Source organism: Nelusetta ayraudi, unplaced genomic scaffold (assembly GCF_046127955.1).
Source record: "Nelusetta ayraudi isolate G7.1 ecotype Tasmania unplaced genomic scaffold, CSIRO-AGI_Nayr_v1 ptg000017l, whole genome shotgun sequence".
Lineage (NCBI taxonomy): Eukaryota > Metazoa > Chordata > Actinopteri > Tetraodontiformes > Monacanthidae > Nelusetta > Nelusetta ayraudi.
In genome coordinates this window covers 9,493,282-9,508,365 of record NW_027466067.1, presented here as the reverse complement: position 1 = coordinate 9,508,365, position 15,084 = coordinate 9,493,282, and the positions used below count along the sequence as shown (strand labels likewise).

General features: G+C 44.8%; 1 protein-coding gene across 2 annotated transcripts in view; it reads left to right on the top strand.

The window, feature by feature from the left end:
• The window catches only part of col2a1b (collagen, type II, alpha 1b), a 39,456-nt gene that overhangs the window by 6,581 nt on the left and 17,791 nt on the right, over nt 1-15,084 (top strand). For both annotated transcript variants that reach the window (XM_076025305.1, XM_076025304.1), the window contains 19 exons: nt 682-783; nt 1,435-1,512; nt 3,970-4,014; nt 4,826-4,879; nt 6,094-6,147; nt 6,611-6,664; nt 6,855-6,908; nt 7,049-7,102; nt 7,228-7,272; nt 7,389-7,442; nt 7,810-7,854; nt 8,057-8,110; nt 10,989-11,087; nt 11,236-11,280; nt 11,568-11,666; nt 11,789-11,842; nt 11,990-12,097; nt 12,439-12,492; nt 13,865-13,963. In XM_076025305.1, coding sequence (XP_075881420.1) covers nt 682-783; nt 1,435-1,512; nt 3,970-4,014; nt 4,826-4,879; nt 6,094-6,147; nt 6,611-6,664; nt 6,855-6,908; nt 7,049-7,102; nt 7,228-7,272; nt 7,389-7,442; nt 7,810-7,854; nt 8,057-8,110; nt 10,989-11,087; nt 11,236-11,280; nt 11,568-11,666; nt 11,789-11,842; nt 11,990-12,097; nt 12,439-12,492; nt 13,865-13,963 — 1,251 coding nt within the window. The remainder of the gene's footprint in view (nt 1-681; nt 784-1,434; nt 1,513-3,969; nt 4,015-4,825; nt 4,880-6,093; nt 6,148-6,610; nt 6,665-6,854; nt 6,909-7,048; nt 7,103-7,227; nt 7,273-7,388; nt 7,443-7,809; nt 7,855-8,056; nt 8,111-10,988; nt 11,088-11,235; nt 11,281-11,567; nt 11,667-11,788; nt 11,843-11,989; nt 12,098-12,438; nt 12,493-13,864; nt 13,964-15,084) is intronic.

The window sequence follows — 15,084 nt, the reverse complement described above, 5'->3', positions numbered from 1 at the left end:
GGTAATCTGAACATTCTTCACGCTGGGTCTCCTCGCAGGGTTGTTTGTCGCTACATGCACACAGGTATGCTAAGCAGCCTGATTCACCCTGATAAATCATCAGCACGCTTTAAAGTCTCTCCGAGGTGGGGGAAAAAAACAACATTTCCGTTTAAATTGCGGAGACGTGTCGTCTTTTTCCTTCAGAAGTTTTGCTGTCGTCACTGGCTTTCGAGGATTCTTCACCATTAAATGGCTCATTGCCTGCCGTCAGGTGTAGTGGAGCTTCTTCTGTTGACGGCCAAAATGCTTTGTGAGGGCTTCTGTCAGCAGCGTCAGGCAGGCAAAACTAAAATGCCGCATCGGCCGCAGCCGTCTAATGGTTTCTCTGAAGTACGGCTGAAGTACAAAGGCCAGGAGTCAGACTGATTGTTTGTTGAACACCTTCCTGTTTGATTGGCTGTGTTGAGGTTTTTTTCAGAGGGGGCATAAACATTCATTTTGTTTTTCAGTTCTTTTTTTAGGCTATTTTAAGGCTTTTCAGTTGTGCTTTCCTTACCAAATGGGTTTGAAAAAATATTTCAGTTAAAAGTTTTGCATCTTTAAACCACATACAGTCTCATCCATGTATTTCATTCCAGCTCTTCTTGACCAGAATTGCGTATTGTGTGCAACTTTCAAACGAGTGGATATTGTTTTCAGGGAAGCTCTGGGCCCCGCGGAAGAGATGGTGAGCCTGGCACCCCAGGAAACCCCGGCCCCCCTGGACCTCCAGGACCTAATGGACCCCCTGGACTTGGCGGAGTGAGTATCCAACCGACGTGGAGGCGGCTAGAACTGAGGAGCGAGCTGACAGGTCGAGCCCTGAAGCCCGACTGGAAGTGGGGATGGGGGGAGACAAAAGACGTGGGAGGCAGCGGCAGGAGGAGGTGGAGAGACAACAGCGGGGCAACTCCGGTAGAGTCAGCAAATAGGCCGCATGCCTCTCATTCTTTGCAGGAAGGAAGGCAGGGAGGGGGCCGATAGTGGCAGAGGGGATGGAGGGGATGGAGGGGATGGAGGTAGTGTGATGGGCTCAGGGAGAGCCGGGAGTTTTCCCTCAGGAGCTGGAACAAGGAGGCTCATTGTGAGAATGAGAGGGATGGCGGCTCTGTCAGCATCGGGACTCTGCTGCTGAACTCTCCTCCAATGAAATCGCATCCCTCAAACTCTGATGATCTGATAAGGACGTCACAAAGCATCGTTGAACTTCATTTTTAGACCAGAGCGAAATTCGAGCCGCTCAGCTCCCACATTCATTCCATCTGACATCTCATCTCGGGTTTAGTTTGACTGAAAAATTCCAACCGTGCAAGAAGACAAAGCTAACTTGAGAAAAAGTGATTTGTGAATTATGTTTGTCTCATGCTATCAAGCCAATAATGAATTTGAACGCTGCCGTCTTCCTTTGCCCAGAACTTTGCTGCTCAGATGGCCGGTGGTTTCGACGAGAAGGCTGGCGGCGCACAGATGGGTGTGATGCAAGGACCAATGGTGAGTCAGATACGATATGACCCACTTCAGGTTTTTTTTTTTTTCTATAATAAGTTATTCTGCTCAGTTTCCACTCTGTGGGCACAGGTCAAACTCAAATATTGATCCTTCCCTCACAAGCTTCTCACCTGAAACCTCAAATCATTACAAACTGCAGGAGTGATTTTTATGAGGAGTGTTTTTTTTTCTAATCTTAGCAATTTGACCGTAATGAAGGGATTTCAACAGCCTCCCATCACCATAAAACTAAAACTAGCTAAACAAGAGTAAGTCTGTAGTTTCAAAACCTTGAAAATTGTCCTTTTAAAAATCCTTTTTCAGGTTCACCGATTAGTTTAGTGACACCTGCTGGTGGCACAGGATATCCAGCTGCCCTTTAATGGGACAGTTTTGGTTGGCCCTCAGTAGAAAACACATCCAGTCTATACAGACAGTAGTTCTACATCAGGCCACTTAGGGCAGTGTGACGATGTAACAGGCTTCAAGTCAATAATTTGACAAAAAAAATAAAATAATAATGACTTTTATTGGCCCTGCGATGAACTGGCGACTTGCCCAGGGTGTCCCCTGCCTTCGCCCTAAGACAGCTGGGATAGGCTCCAGCAGACCCCCGTGACCCTGAGCTTGGGACTAAGCGGGTATGGAAAATGAATGAATGAATGAATGACTTTTATTTTTATTATTATTTTTACGCGTTTCTTCAAAATAAAAAAGAGGTCTAAATGATTTTCATATTCCATATAAGCTATTTTCTATCATTAAAAGCGGAGGAAACGGACGTCACACATTCATGACCACAGTCCCTGTGATCTGCAGCTCGCCTCTCCGTTCCAAACTCTTTCAGGCGTTCAAAGCAAAAGTAAACGCTTTCAAAGTGAGCAGCCTCTGGATGGAGGACAGAGCTCGCTGGGCTCCCATGTTAAAATAAACACCGCGCGCGTGCGGAGCGCACAGGGGCAATTTAATCAATTGAGGAAGCAGCCAGCAAGAAAGTGGCCGCTGCAGTTAGTGCGTACTCGCAGGAGCATAATGGGAGCTATTTTGGTGCGGAGAGCCTGAGGAGGAGCCGGTGGCTGCTGGTGGGGGAGCCGATCAGATGGGCACCACCAGCAGCCAGTCAGTGTGGCGGCTTCCCTTCCACACGTCACACAGCTCGGCCCCACATTCACTTTGAAGATGTGAAAGAGAGTCTTGTCAAACTCCACCGTGTCAGAAATATGCAGCCTTTGCTGTAAATATATGCAAACACACAAGCGCACACACAGTCCTATATACCTCAAGCACACCTCCAGCAGCCCTGGAGATACAGAGGCCCCTTTCACATGTTTCCTCAGGCTGTGGAAAACGCTTCCCTCCGCCTCTGAAAGACCACTTTGATTCGCTCGCGAGGAGCCCCGCCGCTGCGCTTTCTCTTCAGCCAGCGTCCACTGTTTGTTTTATTTTATGAAAAGCACAAATATTAAATGAACAATATGAAGTGGAGCCAACCGACCCAATCCACGCCGAGGCGCACGCCGAGTACGACCAGCCGCGGTTTGCGTCCGTCCGTGTCGAACTCTGAGCGAGAAGTGGAGGCGCAGCAAGAGGCACAAGGCGTCTGAGATCCGGCTCATCACCTCCGCAGAATGTGATTTTTTTTTTTTTTTTTTTCCTCCTCTGGGCCAGTGAGGCGTGAAGTGGAGGCAGAAATTACCCTGGCGTGTGACCTGGAGCGAGGCTTCTCGCTGAGCAGATTAGCATTCAGTCAGGGAGACTTTTTACCGCAAACTTTCAGGGGAGGATTTATTTCCTTACAAAAAAAAATTAATTAATTAATTAAAAATAACAGTTGAACGTTCAGCACCTTGTTTTTCACCCAGTGTCGAGACGCAAAGAGGGAAAAAAAATCAAGTAGAGTTCAAAAATAAAAGCATGAGAGCAGAGCAGAACCGCTCATGACCTTTGAACCGCAGAGTGTGTGTGTGTGTGTGTGTGTGTGTGTGTGTGTGTGTGTGTGTGTGTGTGTGTGTGTGTGTGTGTGTGTGTGTATGTGTATGTGTATGTATGTGTATGTGTATGTGTATGTGTATGTGTGTGTGTGTGTGTGTGTGTATGTGTGTGTGTGTGTGTGTGTGGAGGGAGGGTAATGAGGGGGCGAGGTGGAGCTCTCGGGGATGAAAACAGAAGCCCAGAGAGCAACAGAAAGTCTAAACGCCACTCAGGAATTTTAAACGACTTATGGATTTGACAGGTAGCCCCGGGGCGAAAAGTCAGCGAAAGTTATTTTTATTGTGCCGACAGAAATCAAAAGGGAAAAAAAAAAAATCATAAAAACGCTTCTCCTTTCCTTTACATCCACTTTCAGCACTGTCCGATTGCATTCTGAGAATCTAATAGCCGACTGTTTTTTGTTATGTTTATTGGTAAAGAGAAAGCGACTCATCTTCAGTCGACTCACTGCCTGCGTCTCTCTTTCAGGGCCCCATGGGACCCAGAGGACCACCCGGCCCCTCCGGATCTCCTGTAAGTACCCCCCTGGCGAGTCCCAGACAGCAAATTAGCTTAGCACCGCCGCACCTGCGGACGACATCCTGCGCGACGGGGAGACGGACGACGCGCTCCGCTTCAAATCTCATAATTGCACCGCGCTGCAGTCTGAGTCCTCCGGAGTGGCTTCGGCCACATCAAGGGCCACTTAGCGGGCGCCGACGCCAGCCAAGAGCTCGAGGCTTCATTACTGCTGTCTGCCGCTCCGCGCTTCACGCGGAGACAATGCTGCCGCAGCTGCACGCGCACGTCTTCCCTGACACGCAAACACCTGTCAGAGTACCGCGCGCAAAGCCTCCAACGACATGGATCTTTGTTTTTCCACGAACCGAGCTGCACCTGAAGCCCCCTCCGCCCGTCCTCGCAGCCTCTGTAAAGCTGCACAGTGGCAGGCCGTGGAGGCGGACTTGCCCCGACCTGATTGGTTTTTACTCTCCACGACCTGAGGGATCCGTTTATTCCCCCTTCCGACACCTTTAGCTGCCCTTAGATCCAAGCCGAGGGATATTAAAGGGGAGTGTTTACACAGGCAGGGTGATATGATTTGACTTAATGCGGCCACACTTTTGGGTCATATCTACTTCAGTTTACGTTTAAAGCAGTGCATCAGGTGACGCTCAAGACGAAACCCTGTTTCTTTAGCAACCAACAACAATAAACATATTAAAACTTGTCAACACTTACTGACAAGTTTTTCATGTGTATTTTAGTTTCAATGTTTTTCACTCAAGCTCATAATAATCATAATCATAATCGTGATCATAATGTGTCTGCTTGTGGATTTCAGGGTCCACAAGGTTTTCAGGGAAGCCCAGGAGAGGCTGGAGAGCCTGGACAATCTGTGAGTATCTGACAACATCTGGGAAGATCTGCAGTGTAATATTGTGAACTCTGTCAAATCTGTTTTCAATCCATTTACTTTTTCAAACTTTAGTTTTTCGTCACAAACGCCTGCATCCACATCTGTTGAGACAGTTCTTTAATGAACAGATTTGAGGCTATATCTGATGGTGACCACCTCAGAGTGATCGTGACCGATTGTGTTGCAGAATTGCAAGTCCCTGCCATTCTATTTTCTTCCCACCATCTTACTCACTGCTTGCACTGTCTGCTGTCTCACTTCCCCTATTTGAGTGGGTCCTTAACCTACTGTAAGGTTTTTTTTCCCCTTGTTGCTACCCAGTTTTCCGGCACTCTTCACCCTGACTTACTCCCACTTTTCTTTCCAACCTAACTTTCCCTCTGTTCGCTTCTCCTCCTCCATCCCTTCCTTCCTTCCTTCCTTCTTTCCTCCCTTCCTGCTCCCTCAGCAGGTAGACGATGCAGGGTCTCCGCTCCGCTGTGTTAATCTGCTCCCGCGGGGTTCAGATGTGCAGCCCTGGGCTGACCTCTCCTTTAAAAGAACGTCATTATGTTTGATTAAAGTCAGGATTCCTACCTGGAAATAGTGCCGACAGTTTAAGGCTGTAAATTGTTTTAATCTCTGAAATCGCCGTGAGTGAAGCGCTGCGTTCTGCCAGGGCACAAAATTACCGACAAGTGGCCCTTAATTAGCCAGCAGAAAGGAGGATTATTTCAAGTAACATCATATAACCTTTCTATGACCTTGTTTTAAAACAGAGCTTTATGTGGCAGGGCGTTTTTTTTTTTTTTCTTCATATTTTCCTCTGCCGGCTGGGTCAAAGCAGACTTCATAGAAACAGGAGAATAAAACAATTATGAAATTATGAAAACCTAAGAAGCCTCATCAAAAAATATAAAAAGCTCTGAAATGCAGTCAACAATGGAAAAGTAATAATCCTTGTTTTAAGGATTTTATACAAAACCGCTCTTCTCCGTGGAAGGTGGATTATTTAGAATTGCAGCTCTTGTAATGGCAGCAAATGTATTTTAAACAAAGCCCTCCTGTTATTTAACTACAGCTGCACTAAAATGAATGTGAACTCTATGAGAATATTAAGGGCTGAGATTAAATCTAAAATGTGTGATGTGGTTTTCTGCTGCTCCTGGTTGAATGTTTCCCTCACCTCTTGCTTCTTACCTCTCTGCTAATAGGGCCCCATGGGACCTCGTGGCCCCTCTGGATCTTCTGGAAAACCCGGAGATGATGTAAGTGTTTGAGTGGGATCACACTCTAGCCTGCTCATATGTTTCTGACCAGCACTTTACGTTACAGTCTGTCCTCAAGAGGATTCATATGGAGTCGTAGAGTGTAATATCAGCCTGATGATCAACATATTGTCAGATTTTGAAAGCTCCAACTTTATTGGACATTTATTATGTTACGGTACTAATTACTTAATAATTTAAGGCAATAATTCTGACAGAAACATAAAAATCACGTGATACCACCAAAGCAAAACACGTATGACGTCCTTTGTTTTCCTTCTTTACATCAACTTGTTCCTTCCAGACGGAGCGGCTCATTGATTAATGCAATTCGCACTGTGAGCCACATGATGGCAGCAGAGGCGACGCATCACCGAGCCCTCGCTATTAACTTTTTTCTTGGGAAATGATTGCTTACGTGCAAGGTCATGAACTGAACATGGTCTTTTTTTTTCCTTTTCAGGGTGAAGCTGGAAAACCTGGCAAATCAGGCGAGCGCGGACCCTCCGGACCTCAGGTCAGACCTTTACTCTGTTTATTTTAGAGCTATTCAAGATGGAAAAGGAGAATGTGTCCCTGTGAATGACCATTAAATGTGGTTCATCTTGTGTGTGTGGTTTTTAAAAAAAATTATATTCATATAAATGTGCATTTCTAGAAAGAAAAAAAAAAATTCAAAACCATGACATTTTCACATTGCATCATAGGGAGCTCGTGGATTCCCAGGAACTCCTGGCCTGCCCGGCATCAAAGGACACAGAGTGAGTGTCTACATTTTTGACTTCAACTTCATTCCTCTGTTATTAAACCAGCTTTACTTATCACAGTCTTTGCTTTATGAAATTATGTAATAAATGTCCTAATTCTTTGCTCTCCTCACTCTCTCTCTCTCTCTCTGCAGGGTTATCCAGGTCTTGATGGTACAAAGGGAGAGACCGGAGCTGTTGGGTCCAAGGTCTGCTTTTATTGTTGCTCTGTTTTTGTTCCATCAGTAAAAATATTATCCAATATTGTTGGTGGGTTATATGTGGTGAACCCAATAAAAAGGAAGCTCATCTTGGTGAATTGCCCTTTCTTTAGGGGGAGTCTGGTGCTCCCGGAGAGGCTGGCGCTCCTGGACCAATGGTGCGTATCTGTGCACTTACCCCTTCTGCAACATTTGAAATATAACAGATGCAGTCCAGCCTCACAAGTGACAAAAGCGTAGTGATAGTGAAGGTGTCTTTCCCTCTTCCTCTCAGGGCCCTCGTGGTTTGCCTGGCGAGAGAGGCCGTTCTGGACCCAGCGGTGCCGCGGTGAGTCGCATCAGTTGTTGTTGTTGTTTGTTCAAGGGGTTTTTAAAGGCCCGCGGTGAAATATTTCAAATAGATTGACTACAATGAAAAGGAATAAAAACATGCATAGGTGCGCTTTCAGTTAGAAACGGCAAATATCTGTGTTTTCAATTGCAAAATGCTGCATGTAAATGCAGGAGGTGAACCTGCTCAGGGTTTGGTGACTTCACGCCCACCTGCTAGAGATCAAATGGGATTGCTTGCAGCAATCCTGACCGTTTGATGATACTGAATCTCACACACACTGCCAGGCCTTAAAGGATTAGAGGAGATATTTTACCATTATTTCTTTTGACAAAATCAAGTAAGGTTTATTCATTCTTCTCAGGGTGCTCGTGGAAACGATGGTTTGCCCGGTCCTGCCGGTCCTCCTGTGAGTATACCGAGTCTTCCTTGTCAACATTCATTCAGTCATATTGAGTTTTCTTTATTTCACTTCGAGCTCGCTACACAATAAAAATCCCAGGTCCACCTCCTCCTGGCGCATAAAACTGTCAGCAGCATGACGGTGGCCTCCACACCTGCACCTGTGAGTGATTTGCTGCTGAACTGACAGCCTGTCTTCTCCTCTGCAGGGCCCCCTCGGCCCCTCAGGAGCTCCAGGCTTCCCTGGCTCTCCCGGTGCTAAGGTAAATTCACATTCTTACCGCAATCCCTCTTTGCCTCCACCTTTGTCTGCTCCGAGGCGCAGAAATCGAGAGAAGATCTTTGTCTTCAGCTGTGTCTGTCTGTATGTGTGTCTGTGGTGGCAGGTACAATAACACAGCGTTAGTGCTTTTTTTGTTGTGTTAAGACTTTTCCTGAATCATAAGATGTTGTTAATATGTGGGTAAAGGTGGCACGCAGCTTAGCGAGGATTCAGCGGGGATCAGTGGGAATGTTTTGGTGAAATCAGAGAAGACGGCCCTGTGTTGAAAAGCCCTCTTAGCCTCCGTCTGTGTGGAGAGTGAGGCGGGAGAGGGTCAAGCTCACTTTTTGCCTCACTCTTCTTTGGGTCTGATTTATTCCTTCTGCTGCAGACAGGCTCGGCTCTGTGCCCCCAGGGCCCCCTGCTGGTGACTCACTGTCCTCTTTGAGCCCCTCGTTGGGTTTGAAGATCTTTATGTATCTCGACAGAATCCACGCGGTTGAGGTAAACTTGACAAGTTTGTGGTCAAGTTTGTGTTTATGAATCGGCTTCTATGCATCAAACTGTAGCCTTTTTAAGTGACTCAGTAATATAACATGAAGGAGTCCCAATGAGGGCTGTTAAAATCTCCTCTTCCAATATGGAGCTGCTCCTCCAGGAGTCGGTCTGAAGCACAAAACAGATTGTTTTTCATCTTTTCTTCTCTTGAACCTGAGAAAAGTTTAATGAGTGATAGAATAAAAACCCGATAAACAGAATCAGCATGGCTTCTCAGCTTAGAGGTTGGACACAGAGACAGAAGAATACATTTGTATTAAGAAACCAGCTTGCTAGTTAGTCTCAGGGGGGAAGAAATTATTGTAATTTTACAATGTTAGGGACAAAATTAAGAGAGTGAGCAAAGGAATTTCCCACTGTCATGAATCACTGCCTTGGCGTCCATAGGGACTGAAGTATAGTTGCCGAAGGTTTGTTTGTTTCGTCCAACCAGTTGGTCCACCTTTGATTAAAATCCACTATTATCAGGAGTACAATGTACACTTAAGTTTTGTTTTTTTGTTTTTTTATTAAGTAACACTGACTATGGAAGCAGCAAGAAGGTTGGCGTCTTTCTGTGATTCTATGATCTTTCTGGGTGTGGGTTTGCATGTTCTCCCTGCTTCTGCGTGGGTTCTCTCCGGGTTCTCCAGCTTCCTCCCACAGTCCAAAAACATGCGTGTGAGGTGAATTAGAAACTCTGTAGGTGTGTGTGTGTGTGTGTGTGTGAGTTTGAATGGTTGTTTGTCTCTATGTGGCTCTGTGATGAACTGGCGACTTGTCCAGGGTGTCCTTCGCCTTATGACAGCTGGGAGAGGCTCCAGGTGACCTCCGCAACCCTGAGTGGGTATTGAGGATGGATGGATGGATGGATGGATGATTATGTAAGATAATCTATGTGGGACCAAAAAAGAGCCAGATTGTTGTCTCTTTACATTGTTCTCTCTCTCTCTCTCTCTCTCTCTCTCTCTCTCTCTCTCTCTCTCTCCCTCTCTCTTCTGTTGAGTTGAAAAGACAGGCACTAAATTGTTATGATTTAATATTAATGTCTGTTTTGCTAGTGTCAGTTTACAGGTATTCAGTCTACATTTACACTTTCAAATATTTCTGGTTAAGCATGGACTTCTCTTTTTCAAGCGGCAATGTTTTCCCCCTCTTGTTCAATAATGTGTTGTTTGCTGAACAGTAGGGGGCAATCATGTCCTAATAATGCAAATTGAGACCTGCCCTTCCACATAGGAGATCTACAAATCTCCTATTAAAAATATTGAAACTTCTGAATTGTTTCTGTTTCTGTGTTTCTGGTGCTGTGGTGGGTCTTGTAAATTTATATAATTTAAAAATGTGTATCATTTAATAATACTGGCAGTTGCACTTTTTCGCATTTCAGATTTCAGATGAACGGGGTTATGTTGATATACTTCGAACCATGTGTGCCTTGTATGTGGCGTTTGGTTTTAATTAAAATGCAAATAATTGACTAGAGGGGAATCTCTCCACCTGCGGGTAGTGTTGGTTTTATCATTAATCTTGTTTGTAGTGTTGGTAAACTATTTTGTTCCATGTCTGGCTGAAACTACGCCATATTTTTTATCAAATGTATCTGAGAAGTCGAAACTTGTCCTCAATGTGGTTGTTTGGATTCAGAGGTGGCTATGGATCTCAAAGCCAAAAGATTTTCAGGCGCAATAAAACTGCATTCTAATTATTGACCACCAGGGGGTGTCTGGAGTCAAATACGTCGCAACGTTCAGAATTCATATTATTCCCCGCTGCGGAGGACTTTCTTATGACGCTGAATGGTTCCCTTTATTATGGGTATTCTGACAGTAACAACAGGTAACCGCCACTACTGTCCTGCCCATGCCACCAAAGTATCCTGTTAGGTTGAGCTGTCCCTGTATCTCACAGTTAATGTCATGACATTGAAGTGGTTCACCTCTAAGGTACCCGTGAAGCATTATGGACAAAGGCATTGTGGGTAATTTAATTACATTACTGACACATATGGGCATCCTTGAAAACCTGCTTGTCTGTCCTTGGATCCTGGAAGGTCTTGAATCCTAAAAGTCCTGCGGTAACATACGATTCTCCTCCACCATGGATATATATATATATGTATATATACAGTATAAACCTGTGTGTGTTACTTCACTTCTTTTCCCTCCTCCAATACCTCCTCTATTTGAGAAACACTCAGTGACTGCTTTGTCCGATCAAGGCTACTGATGCTGAGACCTGAAGGTGTTTTAAAAAAAGTACATGTTGTTTTATTTGTAATGAAGTGATGGCTTAATATTCTGAATATATTGCATTATTTCATTCATCTTGATGTAAACTAGGGAGAAGCTGGCCCCACTGGCGCTCGTGGACCCGAAGGAGCTCAGGGACCCCGTGGAGAGTCTGGTACCCCTGGATCATCTGGACCCTCTGGAGCTTCTGTAAGTGACAAAACCTATGGATTTAAAGAGGGGAAGGGGGGGCAATACTGTTGTCAATTCCAACAGATTGCAATTGCGTTATATTAAGATTGGAATATTGAACAATAACTGATGACTTTACACAGACTGTGTCTTTGTTTCCGTGCAGGGAAACCCCGGTACGGATGGTATCCCTGGAGCTAAAGGATCAGCTGTAAGTATCTAATCATCAGTCACATGCATACGGAGACACCATAGGACTCACTATGATGCACTGCAACAAGGCATGCTCACACTTAACTCTTGTAACCACACTATTAACCTTTTGAACCAACCTCACAAAATATCAAAAAGCTTGATAGGCAGGAGGCTGCAGTTCCACCAAGCAATGCAGGAGATCCACAGACTTTATAGCAGTTCACCAACAATATTAAAGTCACAGTGATGGGAACAAAAATCTGTCGTGAACTATTGTGATGGACGATTGAACTCTCGCCATAGGGTGCTCCTGGTATTGCTGGTGCTCCTGGTTTCCCTGGACCTCGTGGACCTCCTGGGCCTCAAGGAGCTACTGGACCTCTCGGCCCCAAAGGAACATCTGTATGTCATCACTGGATGATTTTTTTATTTCAACGACAGAATGATGCAGCAGATCTGGCAGCTGCCGCCGTCTTCCCTTCTAACTCGCTTGCCTCTCACTCTCTCACTGCGCGTGTGTTCAGGGAGACCCCGGTATCCCAGGGTTCAAAGGAGAAGCCGGACCTAAAGGAGAATTTGTAAGTTTTTTGTCCCTTAATCTTCCCACTGTATGCAGTCACCCTGTGGAGTGTTCCACAGTTGGATCAGTTATGCTGCTGATGCTGGTGCTGATGTTTCCCCTGCACTCTGAGGAGTAACTGTCGGCCATTGGATGTGTTTTCCAGGGACCTCCTGGCCTTCAGGGACCTAATGGCCCGCAGGGAGAAGAGGGAAAGAGAGGACCCAGGGGTGAGCCCGGTGGTGCTGGACCACTTGGACCTCATGGAGAGAGAGTAAGCCAAATTCATTGAATGACAAACGTCATTTTATAAAGGGGATATTAGAGTTGCGGATCAATGAATGTCTGATTTTTGTTTTGTCCGGTTTTTGTCGTGGCTGCTGAAGTTTTGCTCAGAAAAATCTGTACCTGAGCTTCTCAATTGCTGCTACTCAATGGATTTCTCATGTTTGAACAGTGTACATTTGGATATATTATTGCTAAGGTCTATTGTGCATTTTGTTCGTGCTGCTTTTGATCAAAGTCGCTCTTAAAGCTGTATTTTCATTTCATTATTTGACACCTTAATTCAGCGAGGCTGTTTTACAACTCTGACTCACCTCGTTCATTCCCTAGGGATCCCCTGGAAACCGTGGCTTCCCCGGCCAGGACGGTCTACCCGGTCCTAAGGTGAGTGCCTGTGAAATACACTCACTGACTCGCTCAATACCTAATGAAGCGGCTATTGCGTGTGAGAAAACTGGAATTTTTTTTCCCCCCTCATTTTGCGTGTCTTCCCCGTGAACCCGAGAGAAAGTCCCAGTAGATCAGCAGTTTGTGAACTACCCCCAACCCAACAACCATGACGCGTCCCATTTTACTTTAATCCCCTTGCTTCCCCATTCTGATGCTTGCTTTGAACTAAATGCATTTGACTTGTTGCTTTGGGATTAGCTTATTAGCCGTTAGCTATTAGCTATTTGTGTTAAGCAATTGAACATTATGCCTGGTGATCTGTTCTCGGACAGAAAGAGGCAACTGTGATGTTAATGGGTGATGAAGATGCGAGAGAGCGAAGGGAATGAATAAATCCGTGCAACAGATGTGGAATATTGTTATGCGGCAGGGGGGGGGGGAATGCGAAATTGACAATTAACCTGTTCCATCTGCTGCGTATTGCATTTTGCAAATTGCTAACATTTTTGAATTACCACGTACCGCAGGGCTGCTCACAAATCACATTGCCTCCCAATCAATTTCATTCATTTCGACTTGGTAACCTTTAAATCTGTTCAGCGAAGATTAGCGCGGAAAGTCGCTATTTTTCCGACTCTTCATTGCGGCTTTCCACCGAGAAAGTCAGAAAGCACAATGTGATTAAAGGCAACGTTTAGGTCATCTTTTATTTATTACATATTTGATTGTTCAAAGCCACATCAAAAACTTTCGGGGGCTCTTTTTTGTTCCAGGTTTTTTCAGCATTTTTTTCAACATGTTCAATTTGCTTTGATCCATGAACGCTATAGTAACCAGAAACAATGAAAGACGAGTGAACAGTTTTTCAAAGAGCGAATGAAATTGAGAGGATGAAAGAAAAACAAAGGATGATAAATAATAATTTAGTAATAAAACTGTTAATTAGTGTTATGTTTCTCCGGGTACTTAATTAGTCCAGGGTTTCTTTTAGTTGCATTTTATCAGCATAATTGCTGAATGTAGTAATAAATATTCAAATTGTTATCATTTTAATATTCTGTATTTCAATATTAAATCATGTTGTCGTTTCGGTCGACATGCAACTCCGCAAGCTAGCCACAAGATGGCATTGCAGTCCAGAACGGCACTGCCAGAGTGACCTACATGCCTTACCTTAATTTTGCGAGGCCATCTTGTCATTAAGCTCCAAATGATTCCATCAGAATTTAATCTTCTCATCTCCTGCAGGTCAATAAAACTTCTCCAGTCTGTCCCGGGGGGGGGCAGTATTTTCTCTCAGGATTAAGAACATAACATCTCTGTAATCTGGTCATTCACTGTGTTTTCTTTATTCTCCGCCTTGCAGGGTGCCCCCGGTGAGCGTGGACCTAGCGGTGCCAGCGGTCCCAAGGGAGCCAATGGTGACCCAGGGCGTCCTGGAGAGCCTGGTCTTCCTGGTGCCAGAGTAAGTTCATCACCGCTTTCCATTCATAATGAACCATTAGCAAGACTGTAGACTGTAGAAAGGCTAGAGCACCCGCAACAAATCGCACAATCAAAAAGATGCCAGATCAGATCGGGACCATCCATCCGTGACGAAGGGCAAAGTGGTTTTTCATAATGGGTTGAAGGGTGGTGCAGTCACCACCCTTCAACCCATTCAACCTACTCTTAATGTGTTGCAGACATGCAACGCTAAGTGATGAATAAATCCCGGAACAAATTCATTTTTTTCACATGCGTGCACTTCCAGTACGGCAGCAGTTAGCCAAGCGTAGCATTGTACATAAAGATGTTGCAATTAGCATGTCTGCCAGTTATCAGTGAAGAGTGGGCATCCGAAGAATAATGATGAGCGATGGCCTTGACACTGGCGGACGACTTCAACAAACAGTGATAGACACTCTCCAAAGATTGGAGGCAATGAAAGGAAAACGCGAATCATCACAGCGTCCAGTCAAAGGCTGAAGACGGACAGAAAGCAGTTCTTCCATCAGCTGTTGATTGTGATGTCAATGTCGAATATAAATCTGACTATACTGCCCAGAAAATACAGGTTCAGTCACATCATGAGACGCAAGACGGTGTTGGGTGGTTTGTTTCTTTGCGTTTGGATGTATTAAGATTTGTTTTGTCAGAATTCAGAATCATTTTTTTACACAGTCCTCCACCGTCCAAGGCCTCTAACAGTGTCCATAGCACTTGCACTGAACAGTGATCCACAGCCATATCAGCGTCTAGTTTAATATTATAGCTTAATGTGCAATATAGCAAAGGTGCCACGAGTAATTCTACTAATATGGGGCTAAGGTTTCTACCAATATGAAAGTAAAGGAATCAAAATGACACCATTGATTAAAGATTATTCATTTATTTATTTATTTAGTCTGAGCTGGTCAATTTTATCCTCATTTGATCACAAGTTTATTTTTGAAATGTATTTTTAACTGGGGATAAGACATCTGTCCAGGTCCCAAATGACTTGAGCGTCAGACTGAAAGCGTTCACACTGTCTTCGTTGATTAACTCTTAGAGTCTTTTGTTCAGACAATATAGAAAATGTAGGAAAGATGTCAAAAGCAGGTG